The sequence below is a fragment of the Filicampus tigris genome, chromosome 8, assembly GCF_054856515.1.
Source record: "Filicampus tigris isolate MCC_2025a chromosome 8, RoL_Ftig_1.0, whole genome shotgun sequence".
NCBI classification, from domain to species: Eukaryota; Metazoa; Chordata; class Actinopteri; order Syngnathiformes; family Syngnathidae; genus Filicampus; species Filicampus tigris.
In genome coordinates this window covers 8,917,967-8,937,598 of record NC_141224.1, presented here as the reverse complement: position 1 = coordinate 8,937,598, position 19,632 = coordinate 8,917,967, and the positions used below count along the sequence as shown (strand labels likewise).

Genomic DNA, 19,632 nt, shown 5'->3' with positions numbered 1-19,632 from the left:
CCGCGACCCTTGTGAGGATAAGCGGTATCGATAATGGATGGATGAATTCTGTCATTTAAATGTCTCTGCTGTTATTCCATAATGATGTGACATTTTGAGCTGCAGTAAGTACTGGTGTACCACTGCCAACTACTTGAGGAATCAGAATGAGAAAAAGGTGTTAACTACAACAATCAAGAGAAAAAATGTATGTGATATGTGACGTGTGACGAAGTGTCACCCAGCGAGAGAGAAAAAAGACGTCGTCATGACAACACCCATTCTTATACATTGGCCACCGTATTCAGAATAAAGTTGAATAACAAAACTGCAATTTACCGAAAAGTGCTTTCTCCCACTCATTCATCACTGCGATATGTAGACTTGTGTTTTTATTCATGTTTGGGTGTATCCTGGCATCACACTAATAAATCGCCGTAATTTGTGCAACATGCCTCGGGAATATAGGCTAGTTATGAATGATGCAGACTACAAGCGTGTAAACTGAATGTTAACCGATCATCCAGGCTGTCACGTTTGACTTGCTCGCTAAAGTACTGAGTGTGTGTGTGTGTGTGTGCGTGAGTGAGTGCGTGTGCGCGTTTATTTTTGTTGGTTCAACTCGGCGACTGTTTTCTGAGTGTGTGTGTTTAAGCTTTTGTTAAGCGTGCAAGTTTCCCTCGTAATCCATTTGGCCCGTGGTGCAACAGAATTGCTCTTCGCGGTGACCGTTTTGGCACATCTAACAATGTTATTCCCACCGACGTCAGTCTTGTCAACCCCAAACCATTTACACACAACGGACGACGTGGACTCGCGCCTCGCTATGAATCCCCGCTCGATACTCCAGCTCGGCTGCAGTGCGGACAGAGTCACCTGACCGAGTCCTTCCCGCTGATTCGGCGAATGATTATCATTTCCTCCTTCTCTGCCGTCAATGCACACTGATTTTCAGCATTTCCTCGTACTTTGCGGCCGTCAGCTGACTCCCTTTTCGAGGCAGTATTAATACTCGTTCATGCAAAATTACACATCGTGAAAGCAAGATTGACGATGATATTGATGACGATATGCATCGCCCACCTCTAATCATGGGTCATGTTGACATCTGTGATGACCACGTAGTTGTTCAGTTACGGAAGCTGCTGTTTATGAGGCCCTCTTGGACTCGCTCTGTTCCCACTAATGAATCAGCTTTTTCTCAGTATATCCGAAAACAACAATTTTTGCAAGCGCATGTATCTGGGTGGATGTGCCCCCGATACGGGTTTCTCCCATTCACAGGAAATTGGTTGGACATTTCTGTCATAACAGGACCCATGAAAAAGTGTCATAGACCAATGCAGACATTGAATAGGAAGTTATCTATTGTGTTTTGGGGAGAACTTCTACTATGGTAGTAGTTATAAAAACGTATCCTATCATAATAGGACGCACAAAAAAGTCTCAAGGACGCATGCCTGAAATTGAACACTAAGTTGGGCCAATGTGCTCGGCCGGTAGAAGAGACGTTGAAGTTTTGAAGTGTAGAAGAAGAGCAGAGCAATGTAGGCTAAGTGTGCTCCGACCTTCGCTCAGGGCCCGTTTCCATGGAAACAACGGCCGGATATGAAGTCGAGATTCGAAGGCCGCGTAAATCTGGACACCTGCTGTCGAGGTGCACCGAAAGTCACGTCATGTGGCCCAACCAAAAAACCAACCAAAGTAGATGGGCGCCGCCCAACAGGAGACAGACGCCCAAAGGTAAAATAAACCTACCGACAGTTTTCATTTTTTAAAAAAGCATTTAAAAAAAAAATTATTTAGTTAACGAAAATGTTTTTTTTTTCAATTTTTAGTTCTGTAGTTAGTTTTCGTTAACTATTATAACCTTGGTTTGGACTCATCACTTTTCAGCTGATTCACTAAAAACAACAACAAAAATAAGAGGGTTGTCAGGGAGTTCGTGGAATAATTTTAGCATCATGTGTGCACTAACCTTGTTGTGTGTAGGGGTTGGTGGGGTGGTTTGGGTTTGTTTGTCCCAGCGAAGAAGCAGAACAACATCACACTAATGGGCTTTACGTACAAACACGCGTGTGAATGCCCAAACACAATAACTGCGGGCAGAAACGCGAACAGAAAGTATCTCTCTCAGTAAAACACACGCGCGCACGCATGCACGTTCTTGCCTGTCAGATCATATTAGCATCAGGTCAGCATGCTTTTTTTCCCAGCGCGTTGCTATGGCAGCACAGAGCGAGAGAAAAAAAAATGTCTGTCAGTGATGACTGGATTGCTGCCTGTCACCGCTTTATTGGGCCCCCAGTCACAATAACATGAGTTTAATTTAAACACACAGAACCCCCCCCCCCCTTGCCTCCCACCCAAATGATAAGACCTGTTCATTAGGGTGACAGTGTACCCCCCCTTTATCACAGTGGATACATTACAGATCCACCCACAAGCCACAATAGATGAAACTCGGTTACATGGACCACATAAAAAGTGTCCTTCTAAAATAGTTAGATTGCTCCGACACATCTTTAAACACATTTAGACGTATTAAAACAAAACTTAAACTAATTAAAACACACTTCATAATTCGCTCAATGTCAAGAAATGATCTATCGGACAACATCACTTCAAGGAAACAAAAAGAAGACTGTCACTCCTAGTTGAGGTTTACTGTAAATCTCACTCATAAAATAACAAACAATTAAACATTGTTTGTTTAAACACCATGTTCATACTAGCCATATAAATTCAACTAGCGAAAGTCCGCTAGCTTAATGCTAACATATAACGGGGAACGCCTTTGACGGGCAAATGAAAATTAGTACAAACGTTACAGTAATTATAAACTTTCAAACTGCTGCTACTTTAACAGACACGGAGAAGCAACACATACAAACAGAGCATTCAATGTTCACAGGCAAATATTATTTCTGCTCTGCGGCAACAATGAAGGGACCTTTCCTGCCTCTTCTTCTTGTTTTACTATTATGAGAATAAATGATTTAAAAGTTGCAATTCTATTGCTTTCATTTCACTTTTAATCTGAGAAAAATGTTTACAATAATTGTATAGTTTAAAATGTTTCAACTTCACAAGAATAAAATCAGAATTGCAATTGACGGAAGTTGTCTTACTATGAGAATGAAGTTGTAATTTTCCTTAAATAAAGATGGATTAAAATGTTCTCAATATTGGAATTTCTTGGACCGTTAAAACTTTTTCACATCATTTTGGAATATTTTTTAGTGATAGGGATTTAAAGTGTAAACACAAAAAGTCAATTAATGACATTTTTTGCTATATCGTATAAGTACTGTGCAGCTAACCAACATCAAAATCCAGGTTACGATAGTCATCCAAGTGTTGTTTCCAAAAGCAAAAATCAGAGTCAGGTTTAATAAGGATACATGAAATAATTAATCTCATTTGGCCCTGGAATAAAATACCTTTTTAGCTTGAACTCGCACACATGCACTTTGTATCCAGAATGCCCTGAGGAACCCCACAGGCTATTTACATCTACTTTTATTGGGCAGAAATCAAAACAGCGACTACACAGGTCAAATCGTGCCAATAAAATTTGCATCATGTTGCCAACTTATGCGTTTGTTACACGCGTGCCAACCCTGGAAGCATTTGTTGAATTAATTCTCCCTAATGCTGATACCTTCACCCCAAACGCAACCACCAGCTAAAAATACCAGATGAAAACAAACCGTTGAGCATATCGCTGTAATAATTTCACATCATAAAACAGTCTTTCCCAAGATTTTTAAGCCACATGCCCCTTTTCAACACTGCAACAGAATTGGCGCACCCCTATCCCGGGCACTGAAACCCACTCTGTCCTTCGATCAAAAACCAAAACAAAGACGTTTAGGGTACAGCATCTCTTCTAACAGAGTTGGCGCACCCCGACACCAAAGCCCACAATCCCCCTGCCAAAAAAGCCCAAAGAAAACAATGTCTGTTCAGCATATTCCAACATAGATTTTAGGTCGTGGAACTGCCTTTGCTAAACGTATTAAGCCACATACCTCCTTCAACCCCTCAACAGATGTGGTGCATTATCAAGCGTCGGTACCCGGTATCGGTGGGTACTCAAATATAAGTACTTATACTCATACTTGGTCTGAAAAAAACATGGTATCGTGTATTCCTAGTTTATAACTCTTTTGATTTTACATCATTGCGCAGACTTTTTCCAATGTAATTAAACAACGCTCCCTCTTTTAACACCCTGACCGAGTTGGCATAACTTTTTCCTCGACTTGGAAACCCACACAAACCCACCCCAAAACAGACCTAAAAAGCAAACTATTTATTTATCGTATCACTATACGCATGACATTGACTACTGGTCCAGAGGAAACTGTTAGTTTGGAACCCACTGAAGATACTGGTAGGACGCGATGAAATTTAGCATGTAGGTCAGATTTTTTTTTTTTTTTATCCCGACATACCCCCCCACAAAAAAGAAAAAAAATCCTCTTCCTGTATTTCCAGTGGCTTGGCAGAGTGGCCGCTAAAAGCAACGAGTGTACTGTACATGACCTCGTTCTGCTCTACGCTCTCTCTCTCTCTCTCTCTCTCTCTCTCTAACTCTCTCTCTCTAACTCTCTCTCTCTAACTCTCTCTCTCTAACTCTCTCTCTCTCTCTCTCTCTCTCTCTCTCTCTCTCTCTCTCTCTCTCTCTCTCTCTCATGATGATATTGACCCATATTTTCTGGGACTCTTCACCACCCGGGACACTTTGTGATCCAAAAAACTTGAATCAATAAACAAAATGAAAATATCCTCAAAACGTTAGCATCATAACCACAAAAACTGAGACCATCCATTTTGCAAAAGTAACAAAAAACAGAGTTTGAGTTACCACATAACTCATTGTACAAGTTGGTATTATACCTTATACTGTTGTGCACCAACATCAATGTTTGATAACTCATGCAAAAAAAAAAAAAAAAAAAAGTTAATTTATTATGCTGTCATTGATTCAAATGTTAGGACACCGCCAAGCCCCTGAAGAGAACAAAAGCCTTAGGCCAATTCACAAAAGCAAAGGACTGTTTATGTCATCTTCCCAAATTGATGATGAGTGATGCAATGATAAAACAAAGGGCTAACTAAGCAGTGTAATAGGGGAAAATTAATGTGTACGGATGTTCCGATCAGGGTTTCATGACAACTCTGTGCTACTAGTACTACTAATGACATTCAAATTTATGCACATCGCTTTTCTAGTTGCACAGAGATGTTAACTAGTTCACAGTTTTGCCTCACTGCTAACATGAACTGTAATTGTCCTCTTAGTATGCCAAAGTCGTTTTACTAGTCTGCATAAATGTCATACTGTAGCAGAAAAACGTAGTCTCATAAATTTCAGACCAAGTCCGAATTGTATGAGTACAGCAGTGTCCAATTGTTTCTGTAAAGTTGTGTTGCTGGAGTCAAGTGCACTACTGTTCGGTTGTCCCTCCCATTTGGCACCAAATCCCCCTTTGTGTAACAGCCACACTACAATCATGTATGCTTTGAACGGAAATGTCGTCAAACAAATCACATTAATCCCATGTGTGTTGGCGTGTTTCATACATGTTGTGTGCTGTCTGCTATTGTTGGGATTTAGCATTGTGGAAATCCTTGACGTTAAAGGACATCTAAATGACACGCTTTGTGGTCTTATATAAATCCTTAAACGGGATATATAAATGAAATGATGCATTATTTACACTATGGCGGTGTAGTCCAGCTGCTTATCAGGGCTGGTGGGCGCGCAGCCGGAAGTGGATGTGGCGGAATTCCAAACATTACTTTTTCAGTGAAGACTTGTGTTTGGACCACGAACATTCATGTCGTTGTAAAGCAAAAATAAATGTCTTGTAAATTTGACACACCACCGACAAGAGTGTTGTTAACAACTCTGCCGATTGTGAATGATTGAAAAAAAAATCAATAAAGGAATCTCCAAGTACAGTGGTGCCTTGTGATAGGAGTTTAATTTGTTCCGTGACCATACCTGTAACTCAAAACACGTTCACCATTGACCTGAATGCAAAGGCCATGAATTCATTCAGCACCACAAAAACACCAACCACATTTTTTAAACAAATTTTTAATATGATAAATACTGCTCTAAAGTATTGTACTTGATAAAAACATAGACTAAGAACATGATTAAATAGAATACAAACAATTAAACAGATTGTGGATCATGATTTTGTGCTTTAATACCCAGTGACATTGTGCTCCTTCTGGTGTGCGCGCCTTGGCCACCAAGGGGCAATATAATACAGACGTAGGTAATACATGAAGAAGAGTTTCACAACTAAGTGACTCAGTAAATGTTAGTAATATTCATCATTCTCGCAGAGCATGAAAAAAATGTAATATTGCCTGCCTATATCAATTATCTGTTGTTTAAAGCGTAGTAACTACAGATGCTAGTTTCATTAGTCTATGGCATTTTACATAATGTGTTAGCATTAACTTTGTTGACTTGGATGATTTTTGGTTAAATACGTAACATGTGACTCTCAAATTATTAAAAAAAAAAAAAACAGTACTTTACAGAAGTAATATCAATGACATCATCAGAGACTCTGTAGCGTTGGCTCGATTTTCATCAATTGTAGACTTAATAACATCTGGTCATACAACCCCTGCCTGGAACAACACGTACACACGCACACGCACACACACCCCCACACACACATAGTGTACACAGCACATTCCAACAAGGTGTCCCACTTTCTTCATCCTGCTGTCATCGTGCTGTGAAAGGAAGTAACACATTTGGAGGGAGAGACCGAGAGAGAGCAAGAGAGAGATGTGATCTTCGCCAAAGTCAGTGTGGAGTTTATTTTATTATTTATTCGGGACGATTTAAAGTGATCTGCCCCAAATTCCGACGTGTTCTTCCCACTAGGGTGTGTGCTCACGCACTCCATGTATTGCCCGACAGATTTGACATAATCCCACCGACAGATGGGTGGGAGCTCATATCCTCCTTCCTACAACACCAGTACAGCACAACAGTGCTCCAACAACACTGCAGACAAAGTTTGATTTAAAATTGATCTTCTATTTTTCTGTGTGTATGTGTGTGTGTAATCCCGCTAAGAGATGTGGGTAAAAACATAACTTCATCGCGGGATTTTCAGGGATTTACGGCTAAAATGTAAAAGCACACGGGTGGATCAGTTCCAAACGAGGAATATTTGGATCCGTTTTGACCCTGCACTTGTATTAGCAATGCTACATTAGCCCAAAAAACTAGAAACAATGTTTTTTGTCCCGATGCCACGAAATAAGTTACAGACGTATCAGAAATTCGCATTCCACGACACCAGTGATTCTCAAAGCATATTACAAGTACCACTAGGTACTCGGGCTCACTTTGGTGGTACTTAAAAGAATCACTGCTCAAGTACATTTGAGTTATAGTCCAATTTTCTTTATTTAGGTGCATTGTTCCTGTACAAACTCTGCATAATGTTCCAGTGACCTGCAATCATATTATTTTCATGAACACTCAGACCTACCACATTACTGTATTTTAATGTTGCTTATTTTATTAGGTGGTACTTAGTGTCCGTAAGTAGTATTAAAAATCGGAGATTTTGCGTAGGTGAGAACGATGAACTGCGATTCAGCGAGATAACACAAGATTTAATTTGTGTGGTGACTCAAGTTGTCTCTCATACTCATAGAATTTCAACCATTAATCACAAAACTAGATATTTACATCAGAAGTTTTCATTGTTACATCATTGAGCACGCCCTCGTCTTGTTCGCTCTGCCTCTTGAGTTTCCATGCGTTCAAGAAAGCCAAATCAGCCCAAGGAAATCCACTGCACGCGTGGATTACGAGTCAATCCGCACACACGATGCAAGTGCTTAAATTCCAAGCCAGATGTGTAAACCCGTAACACCGGGGCTACGAGGCATCGTGTGCGTCGTTAGGCGTCGTTATTTTGCAATTTAGACCTGAATCACAATGGATAGCCATGACAAAGTCACAAATGGGAAATATTTGCAAATGACAAACAGATCATCATAATGTGCTGTGAATAGAATGAAATGTCAGTCATGAGATGGAGATGCCACTGCGAACTAAATGTAGACTTCAAAGACACCAGTCGCACTGTTTTCGTTTTTCATGCATAATAGAAATGTCACATGGCAATATGTTAAGCCACAGGCGATGGATGTCAAATAAAAGGCTTGGGAGGCAGATCCAACCTGCCACACTTATTTTGTGGCCCACTAATGCAAATAAAATGTGTATGCTTCATATTTCTTGCTTAATGGGTTTGTTCTTCATTTAGGGCGAAAATCTGTACCGAAATTGTTCCACTGAGATACAGAATGTGCCAACTTCATTTCTGCTATTTAATAAGTAAAGTGCAGAAATGACCAAAGCAAAGGCATACTGTATATATCACGTGAAGACTGGTCTAAATAATAGGTTAGTTCCAGTTTTTACCTATAGGGGGCAGTCCATAACTGCACTCAGCAGTTTACTGACTCCTTCATTGCAACACTGGGACAACTCCAATTTCCAAGCCAGAAAGTGAAGTCTATTGATTGATTTATTCTAAATTGTGTTTTACCATGGGTGACAGTACATCATCATGTTAGTTGTAGAAGTGAATGTTATTTTTTTTATCTTAAGAGAAAATGTGAAGAAAAACACATATACGATAAAACAAGTACACAAAGAAACAGCCATTGCCAAATAAATCACCAAGAAAGAAACCCCAAATATTTTATTGTAGCATTACAATTGAAATGCCTCTCTTGCAAAATGACACAAATGCCGTTAGCCCACTCTAATTCTCAATCACTCAATTACTTCACACATTCAAATAATAGCAGTAGAGAAAGACTTACAGTACCCCCCCGCAAGAAATTCATTCAAGCCATTTCCCCGGTTTCCTCAATGGCTCTACCCTCGTTAAATGGCCATGACATCATGGTGACATGTTATATAAGGATTGAGACATCCTCGGTCTCCATATGGATATCAGCAATTCAGCAGCAATATGTTTAATTGGCGACGGCATCGACGTGTATGCGAGCCGATATGAATTTTAACAGGAGGCCTACAGCTGGTCATAAATATGCATGCGAGTTCATGGTGTGTGGCGTCTACGCTCTGTAGACGTACTGTACACCTTGTCAACATATTCACTTCCAGATGGCATCACGTGCAGTGGGAAGTGTTTCTGCGGGAACAAAAACAGGTTCTTGCCGAACCCAAGGAAACTAGAACTCATAACTAGTTGTCTTTGCTCATGTATAAAGTTTGCCCTTAAGTGTATCACAAGAACAAAGCAACAGTTTTTAGACTATCATACTGTATATGTTTCAATTTATTGTTGAATTAAAAGATTGTCTGTGCCCTGGGTTAGGGTTTCAAACTGTCTTGCAAGGCAGGGTTTGGCTTTCAATGTAGGCTTTCAAATTACAGTTCAGTTTTGTAGGATTTGGGTTTCAAGTTGGAGTTTCAAAGTAGGGCTTCAAGTCAGAGCTGTACTTTCAAGTTGGACTTTCAAATAATGGTTTCATGCCTGGGTGTGACTTTCATATTTGGGATCTAAGATGCAGTATGGTTAGTGTGTCAAATTAGTCTTTTAAGACATGGTTGGGGTTTCAAAGTAGATTTTAAATGGGGGGTTTTCAGCCAGGGTTAGGGTTTGAAAGTATGGTTTCAAGGAAGGATTTCAATGCAGGGTTACGGTCTCGAGCCAGGTTTAGGGTTGTAAATTTAATTGTGTTGTGGAATTCATCTTCCAAACCCAGGTTACAAAGGACAGAATTTAAAATTTGGGTTATGAGCCAGGTTTAGGATTTGATCTGGTATGGTTTCAAGTAAGGATTTCAAGGCAGGGTCCTAAGTTAGGGTTTCTGTTTTAAAATTAAGCTTTCCAAACTGGTTCAGGGTTTCAAGCGAATGTTAGGGTTTAAAATATCACTAACATAAGCATGTGAGTAAGTAAGCCTGAAATCTGTGTTTCCATATCAGTCCTGCTCCGTTTTCAGTCCCACAAATCAGAGAAATGTAAAATTTGATTTGTGAAGCAATTTGTCACATGCAGATAAAGATTATCGTGCCTTCTGCTTTTGATTTTCCGCCCTGCAAGTTCCACCCCCATGTGCGCCGCCTTATCTGCATCCCCCCCAGCTTTTCTCCTGCCGCCTCTTCCCAGTGCTGACGTCCAGACGCAGCGGCGTTAGTTGACCCTTTAGCTCCATTGTTAGCCTGTCAGCGCATACTGAGCCCACGCAAAGATAAAGGGCATGTTTAGCTCTATGTGCGTGTACGTGCGCGTGCCTGCGTGAGTGTAAGAAAAGTGCATTTTAGACAAAAGTATTGGGGCACATGCATAAATCAAGATATTATGGACTATGGACAAGAGTTTTGACAAAATTATTGGGACACCAGCAGGAAGTCTAAATGAAAATTTTAATTTCGGACAAAAGTATCGGGACACCTATAAGAGTTTCGTCAAAAGAATTGGGAGCGCTACTCGATTCAGAAAATTAAGGCAATTTGGAGTTTGGATAAATGTTTTGGGGATGCCTAAGGGAAGTAACCAGTGAAAATTTGGATAAAGAAAAAATATTGGGACAGATGCAGAAGAAGACAATTTGGATTTTAGATAAAAGTATTAGAACGCCTACAGAAAATCAATAAAAGATGGGTTCGGTCAAAATAGTGGTACACTTACACAGTGCTCTGCGGAACACATTCGATGCCCGGGGCAAATGGCCGGTTTCTATGCCCCCCCCAATGTTCTTTTATACGGAGTACACGGGGGACCTTTCTCGAAGTTTATGATCCCTCCATCACAAGTAGATGCCACTTCAGCGTGTGCATTCGTCCACTAGAAGCGGCTGACATGCCCCGAAATATTTTTGGCGATGGGAGTGCTGTGTGTACAAATGTAACGGGAAAATTTGGCGTTTGGTCATAGGTACTGGGTAACATACGAGAAGTGAAGAAAATGTAGAGTCTGGACGAAAGTGTTGGGAAACCTACAGGAGGTGAATAAAATGTGGAATTTGCGCAAAGTTAATGGGACACCGACACAAAGTTATTAAAATATGAGGGTTTGGACAAAAGTATTGGCGCGGAGGAAAAAAAAAGTGAAGTTTGGACCGAGGTACAGTTTTGGTCGCAGCTACAGGAAGTGAAAAGTAAACAAGTTAATCTGGAGAAAAGCATGGGACAAAAGGAGAAGAAGAAAATGTGCAGTTTGTACAAAAGTATTACAACTTACAAAAAGTATGTAAAATGTGGAACTTGGACAAATGCTTTGGGACATCTACTGGAAGTTAAGAAAATGTGGAGTTTGGACAAAAGTATTGTCACAAAAAAAAAACAGTGGCTTTCAAATAAAGCTCCAACTGGTTTGTGTTGTTGTGTCGTTATATAATTGAGTTATATGCAAACAGGACCTTTCCTCAAGGGCCTTTGCAGCACTGAAGAAAACAAACACTTGAATTAAACAAACCCGATGGCTTGCATCCAAAACTTTATGCACTCGCTCGGAATGTGATAAATCTTTACAATGTACACAAATTTAGCGCCCAGAAGCAGTCGTGCCCTTTTGTCCAAGATGCAATCTGTTGCTTGACTGGATCGGTCCATTCTAAACAATTTGCAATTATAAAATCATTACTTTTCGGTATTAATGCCTGGAGGAGTTTGGCCAAAGATATTGGGACACCTACCGTAAGTGAAAAGTTGCATTTTGGACAAAAATATTGGGACAGCTGCAAAAGAAGAACATGTGGATTTATGGAAAACACATTTGGGACACCTAAAGGAAGCGAAAATGTGGATTTTGGACAAAAAATACTGGACAGCTGCAGAGTTGAAATTATATAAAAGTATTCGTTTGGACACCTATTGGAAATGAAAACAAATCCGAGATTGGACATAAGTATTGGGACACCTACACCACACGACAGTCATGGCAAATGCTTAGACAGAGGCAGAAAAAAAACGAAGCATAGAAAGTGTGTAAAATGTGGAACTTGGACAATGGTCTAGGAACATGTACTGGAAGTCAAGGAAATGTGGAGTTTGGACAAAAGTGTTGTGACACTTGCAGAAATGAAGACCATTTAAAATTTGGACAAAAGTGTTGTGACACTTGCAGAAATGAAGACCATTTAAAATTTGGACAAAAGTATTAGGACACAGTGAAAAAGTGTATTATTGCACTAACGTATTGTGACAACTACAGAAGTGAAGTATGGAGTTTGGACAAAGGTATCGGGACACCTCCAGAGATACAATAAATTTTGCTGTGTGTAATTAGCAAGGTAAGATTCATAGGTATTGATGGTCCAGCCCGGGAGGCATTTATGTGTTATGTGGCGCTCACATTGTGCCGCCTGGCTTTGATTGTTTTGTAATGGGCAGACACCACGCTTAAGTGGGACGCCCTCGGCTTGCTAATGAATCAACACGTCTGCTACAAGTCATTTCCTAATTGGAGTCAGTCGCAGCTCGTGTGCTCGTTATCGGCGCTGAACTGAAAGAATTAATTCACACTGTACACCCCCATCACTCCCTCATTCTTTTATCACTTCATGCTATGTTTTTGCTTCAGTCTTTTGCTCCCACCTGCCGCCATCATCATCATCATCATCATCATCATCATCAACCTAGCCTCCGCCTTCCCTGCATGGAGCCACACTCTTGTCTGCCTTTCTGATTCGGGAGCAGCGGTTCTCAGGCCCCTGCTGCTTTCATGTTGTTCCCCCCCAACCCTGCCCCCTCAAGTTCCCCCAAACAGCAGGAGCAGAGAGGGAGTGGAGGAGGAGGAGAAGGTGGGAGGGGGGGGGGGGGGCATCCTTCCACATGCCCAGAGAAAGAAATACGAGCTGAATGTGCCAAGCAAAGTACTCGATATACAGAGTGGGAAGCAAACCTTTACCCAAGATGGCTGCTTCAATACAAAATGGAAGACTTACTATATTTATTTATTTATTTATTTTTGTGGAGGGACTCACTCATGATGGCATGTCTCCAAATGGCATGTGTCTAAGGGAAACTGTCTTGGGGTGGTGAATTTTAGAGTTGCTGTATTTCATTCATATTTTTTATGGCCAGTCATTTAAAATTCGCTGCCATGCTCCGACCACATACAATGACCAAAACTAAAATTACTCACAATTTAGTGTCATCCAGCCGTCTAGTTAATATATGTGGTTGAATTTTAGTTTGAATCAGGCAGAATTCGATGGGAAATTGAGCTTTTGAAGGACACCCACAAATGGTCAACATGACCCTTGGAATTCAAACCCAAAAGGGAAACTTCCTGTGTGTGTCTTAAGATTTTTTTGTGTGTCTATTCATGATGGCCGTGCCTACCGAATTTGATGTTGCTAAGGCAAACTGGCTTAGGGGGCTGAATTAAAAAAAAAAAAAATCCTCTGATGTGCAACTGAATTTTTTTTCCATATTTCCCCCCCTAAAGCCTTCCTCATGAAATAACCGAAACTCAAATTCTTTGCCATTTTAGCATTGTCTTTCCGTCTAGTAGACGTGGTCCAAATTTGTTGATAATCAGACAAAACCTCATGGACAAATTGGTAATTTATGATCCATAAATAAGAACAACGACACCTAAAATTGCTATTTTAAACCCAAATGGCTGACTTTCTTTGCTGAGACATTTTGGTGTGTTTACTCATGATAGAAATGGCCACCAAATGTCATGTTGCCAAGGGAAACTGACTGCTAAATTAAAAACAAAAAAATCCATAGTGCCCTACAAAGCATATTTCCAGTTTCCTGCAACTTTGCTGCCATGCTCATCCCACACTCTATCCTGCTTAGTCATCTGCATTTTTCAAATTCTGTAACAGTTGAAGAAAATCCTTTGGGCAAAAAAAAAAAAGAAAATGATCTTTGAAGGATCCAGAAATGACCTAAATGATTCCTAGAATAAAAGCCATTCAAACCAAAATGGTGGAGTTCCTTTGTCTTTTCAGGCGTAGCTTCCTTAAGACTTTTTGAAGGCCTACTCATTAACTGATACTCATGCCTACCAAATTTCATGTTGTTCAGTGAAACTGGCTTCAGGGGCTGAATTTAAAATAAAAATCTGCGATGCGCAACAGAGCCAATTTTGGTGTACTCGGGCCTTAATAAAATGAGAGTGAGAGGGGGACAAGACAGGTAATGAGAATAGTGTGTGTGTGTGGGGGGCAGCTAAGGCAGCGGATAGAGCAAATGAGCGAGTGAGGTGAGTGAGTGAGATAGAGAGAGAGAGAGAGAGGTAGAGCGAGGCAGCACACTGCAGATCCTCGCCCACTGTCGCCTCCCCGCCAGCAGAGGAGACGACAGCGCAGGAGGGAGGACGCCATGGAGGAGCCTCTCTGGAGCCTCCGACAGCAGCTCTCCCGCTGACCGCCACCACCTCCTCCTCCTCCTCCTCTTCCACCACCACCACCTCCACCTCCCTCCATCCTTCCATCACTCCTCTCCATGAGCGTGTCCTTCAACTCCTCCTGCCTCAAAGTGAGCCGCGCTTTACTTCTTGTTGGCTCTTTTTAGGACTACCGCTTTTTTTTTTCTTGCAGTTGTTCTTCCTCAGCTGACCCCCCCCCCCCCCCCCCCCAATCTGAGTGGATTTACTTTTATTTTTGCTCTCTCCCGGACCATGGGGTGGCGGAGGGGCAGCTGGCACCTCCTGGTGTCACTGCTGCTTCTCCTGGGCTGTGTTTTCCGGCGGGATCTCGCGCAGACGGATGACGGCGGGAAGTCCGTCTACTTCTGGGAAACAGGTAGAGCTGAGCGTGATCTCTTGTTGATGTGCTAGCATTTAAATTGCAGGCGGCGGGTGGGTTGCGGGTGTCAAATCAAATCAAGACAGTTGGTCCTTTTTCCCCTCAAAACGACTTCAACGAAACCAAACCCGGACAGGAAAGATGACCCCGATAACGACTCACTGTGATCCATGTTGCACTGGATTACGCTCCTCTCAGGTGATGCCATTCTGGCATTATTCCAGAACGGGAAGGGAGGAGGAGGAGGAAAAGGTTTAAGCGGGGGGGGGGGGGGTTGAGAGGGGTGTTTGGCATTTTTGATGGATTTGACACAAGGTCATGTGGAGTTGGGTGTTTCCTGTTACACAGAACGTCATTGGTTAACGTGGCTACACGCGGATCGTTAGTTGGACTTTTATGTGCGAGATCATGTGCATTAAGTAACATGGCTACACAGAGAATGTGGTAAATGAATGTGACTACGCGCGGAATGTCATTGTTTAACGTGGCTACATGGGGATTGACCTTAGTAAAAGTGGCTAGTAGCTACATAGGAGATGGTTGTTAGTTTCGACTTTTAAGTGTGCAAATCATTAGTTAACTTGGCTACACAGGGAATGCCAGGGAATGTTGTGAATTAACGTGGCTCTATTGGGGATGCCGTTGGATTGTTATTAGTTAACATAGCTACACAAGGATTGAGTTTAACCGGTAATTCAACTTTCACGTGTAAGAATCAAGTGCAATAGTTAAGATTAGTTAAAGAGAAAAAGTCAACCCAAACATATTTTTTCCTGAATATTTTCTATGCAGGCCTACTACTTTAAATAAGGTATTCTGATTAATATTGTGTTTGTAGAATATGACTTAGCAGCAAAATCCACCCATTTTTAGCCATCTCAGGGGCCGGCCATTTTGTCACTTTTGTCCACTGAAAATGTCACCGCAAACGCTCAGGGCTCAGGGAACGACCAATCACAGCTCACCTGTTTCCTGAAGCGGAGCCATGATTGGTCGTTATCTAAACCCTGAGCAATATATGACAAAATGGCTGCCCCCTGAGATAGCTAAAATCGGGTGGATTTGTCATGTTCCAACAACGCAACATTAATCAGAATGCCTTGTTTTAACTAGCGGGCCTGCATAGAACATATTCTGGAAAAAAATATGTTTGGGTTGACTTCCGCTTTAAGGTGGCAACACAGGGAATGTCATTGCTCAACATGGCTACGCGGGGATTGTCATCAATGTTCTGGCACACAGATTTTCTCTAGTTGTATTTACCCATAAGACCAGGTGCATTATTAGTTAACATGGCAACACAGGGAATGCCGTTAATTTGGCTACATAGGGATTGCAGAACTGAGTTCTATAATGGAAGAGATATAGCATAATTAACAGCTGTGTGTATGTGTGTGTTAATGTACAATTTAGCAGGTTGAAGAATTTCTGTTGGCGTGTCCATGGCGTTTCATATTTTATTTTCGAATTAAGGTAGCAGACGTTTGTTACGTGAAATGACTCGGTGTTTATGAAAATGTTGGCGTTTGAATATACAATGTTTAAAATACAGGCTGCAACTTTGCATGCGATGAGCAAGCAGTTATTTGAAGGTTCATAATGATCGTAACATCTACGATCACTTCTGTGAGTCTCTCCATTGCTTTCCCAATATATGTTAGCGATAGGCTAGTGGACTTGGGCGAAATGATTGGGTTTGGTTGAAAATTTTGGTGTTACACAACGTTTAATTTTCTTCTCACGCTTTGCCTTTATTTCGAAAACTGTGCGAGAGAGAGTCTTCTTTTCATATTCCCAAAGTGATGTTATACGATAGTCTCCCCTTAGTCTCCCCTTTTCTTAACAGTGAGAGTGAGAACAGACATTTAGGAATACTTTTGAAAAGAGTGTTTTTTAATATGTTTACATGTATTTAGCATGTGCGAGGGGTACCACTACATTAAAACCGTTTTTTATCATTTGTTCCCTCTATATCGCGGATGTACATCAATCGTGGGTGGGTGTGAAACGTATGCCCCGCCATAAACGGGGTTTCACTGTACTGCCATTTTGTAGTTTGCATTCAAACCATGTCGCCGTTTGACATTGGCCTGTCAAACTTTGCCCCTCAACCCCGACTCCATGTCTGTCGTGCCTTGCGGTGCTTGCCCACCTCGTCGTTTGACGCAGCTCACCGCCTCTTCTTGCATCTTTAAAGAGGATGTAGCCCGCTAAGGAGATTAAAGCAGCGGGGATTTAACAAGCCAGGAAAGGGAAGCGAGCGGACTTGAGGAAGGGGAGCGGCATGCAGTCAGCGGAGAGGGAGCAACTTAACCTACATCCACCCCACTGTAGGTCAGCCACGATTACGCCCCGGCTCCCACGCCACCCCACCTTTCTCTTGCTCCTCAATGGGTGGAAAAACTCCGGGAGGGCCGCGTGCTTTGAAATGTAATCCAGCCACCGGGAGTCTAGTTGGCCTCAGTGTAATGTATTTCCATTGATTGCGATCCCGGAGTCTTTGTATTATTACATTCACACAATTTAAGGATTTCAATAAATCCCGAATGTGTTTTAATTATTGAAATCAAAATAATACATTGAACAGTAATACCTTGATTTAGTAGCTTTTCCAGTTATAAGTCATTGCTTGCTTGATTTTTGGCTTTGATTTCCGAGTTTAAATTTGAGTTATGAGTCAGCTTCAGATACACCGCCGCTCAAGTGAAGTGAAAAGATTACGGAGCAATTGAAATATGGCACTAACCAACTGACAAACAAACCAAATGTGTCGATTCCCAAAAATGTATCTTTTAATTCCATGCACTAACTTGAGTGGTCAGTGCCCCAATCGGGCCCCAATACAAGTGGACTGTAACTGTAAGTTGCGAAATGTGCCCTCAAATGTGATGTCTTCTTCCTGGAGCCTCCAAAAGATTTACGCAAAGCCCTTTTCCAGCTCGCATGCCACGCCACCTTTCTCCTGGTTTTCAATGGGTGGAAAAGCTCCGGGAGGGCTCCGTGCTTTGAAATGTAATCCAGCCACTGGGAGTTTAGTTGGTCTCAGTGTAACATATCGCATTGATTGCAAGCCCGGAGTCTTTTTCTCCTTTTTTCCCCCCGCCGTGTATTACATTCACACGTTTTAGGGCTTTGAATGAATCCCCAACATGTTTTTCTTTATTCTTTAAATCAAAATGCGATTATGTTTGTTTTGGGTTGTTTTATTTTATTTATTTTTTTCTTTCTGCCTTGCCGATCATCTGCAAAGTGAGATGGTGTTTGTGTACATTTGTGCGCCGAGGAGGGAATATTCTTGTGGCAAGCGATGCGCTGATGTTTTGCATATTGATGAGTCTGGAGCTGAAGTACGGGGCCTGTCTCGGAAACTGTGGGGAAAAGGCCCTTCCTTTCCCTGCCTTACCTCCCCGCCTGGCTTTTTATTTGCTTGTGTGGAAATATCTCTTTTTGGAAGGTGAGGCGGCTCCGAGCAGTTTTGTGCTCTGAGCTCTCTATTGAGAGACAAAATCTCTGAAGGTAGTGCTGAGGATAACAGATAAGATGAGTGAGAGTGAGGGATCCTAGGCTAACACAGCCAGTGATGAAGGCAATAAAAGCATGACACACTTTTCTGCCCCCTTTGAGACACCACCTTCCATTTCCAGTTGTTGTTGTTGTTGTTTTTTTCCCTCACAACACTAGAGCGCATTCCTTACCTACGCCAAGCACAAATGCAAAGGTGAGAAGTACAGTTCTGACGACAGTTTGTCAGTCAGCAGGAGTGTGCTAAAACAAGGATTTTTTGTTTGAATTGTTCTATACATTCTTTATACATTTTATTCTAGTTTGAAGAAGCCATTTTGGTTAAGAAAAAGAAATAAATAGCCCCCAACACCAGTCTGAAAAATTGCCAAAAATTTGGTGGACATTGCTATAATACCATAATGCATACAAAAAAAATTCTCAAGTAAGCAATTTGGGGCAAATTTGAGAATTCTACCAAAGTTTGAAAAGAAAAATCAGTATGAAAAATCAACACCATATTGGGTGGACATGTCTATCATAAGAGGACGCACGAAAAAGTCTAATGACCCCATGACAGGAATTAAAACGGAAATATTACTCACCTATTTATTTATTATTTTGAGTTCCATGGCTTAAGCCGTTAGGCAAAGTATTGTTAAGCTTTTTTGCCTCCGGCTACTAATGTAGACTAAATATAGCCAATTATTACTGATGGTGGCCACAGTTTACTGCTCTAACCCTAACCCATTGAAAACAACTTTGATTTGACAGCAACTGTATTTCACCCTGCTTACATTGCAGTTTTTGCACTGTATGCTCAGGGGAACTTCTCATGGCATCCAGAATCAAACATGGGACCGCACTTGCTTATTCATTCCATCGTCATCAAGTCATCAAATGTTGTTGTATTCATACTGGAAAGTCATTGTTTGGCACATACATGCTCACATGACATGACATACGTCCCCTGCCTGGTGTCATGTGTGCACTTCATTACGTTCGCCGTAGGCATGGGCTGTCAAGACCTTGCATGCTCGCAATTACAGGTGCAATATCTGGCCAAGGTGTCTCAGAGCCAACCTCAGAAATTGCATTTGCAGTTTTGACAATATTTGAGCAAACTGCCAAAAACAACAACAAAAAAAGAAACGTTTGGCATGAAAACTAAGACCTACTGTACGAGTCACACATCACCTGACCGTGAAAGCTCATTAAGGGAGCTGAGTTCGCAGCAAGAGAGATGACTATTTCTCTCGCATGCAGGGCAGATACAGTAAGAACTGTATATGCACTACTCATGGAAAAGTAGGAATAGTAGGCTTTGGGCAAAATTTAAGG

At 41.5% G+C, this 19,632-nt stretch overlaps 1 protein-coding gene across 5 annotated transcripts in view; it reads left to right on the top strand.

Annotated features, from left to right (window-relative positions):
* The window catches only part of thsd7ab (thrombospondin, type I, domain containing 7Ab), a 126,570-nt gene that overhangs the window by 14,911 nt on the left and 92,027 nt on the right, over nucleotides 1-19,632 (top strand). For 4 of the 5 annotated variants that reach the window (XR_015087993.1, XR_015087992.1, XM_086039419.1 and 1 more), the window contains exon 1: nucleotides 14,343-14,787. The exons of the other annotated variant lie outside the window; for it this stretch is intronic. Coding sequence is in view for 2 of the 4 variants with exons in the window: in XM_086039419.1 (XP_085895545.1) it covers nucleotides 14,664-14,787 (124 nt within the window). In the remaining 2 variants the exon portion in view is untranslated. Of the gene's footprint in view, nucleotides 1-14,342; nucleotides 14,788-19,632 lie in introns of those variants that run through there. 5 annotated transcript variants of the gene reach the window in all.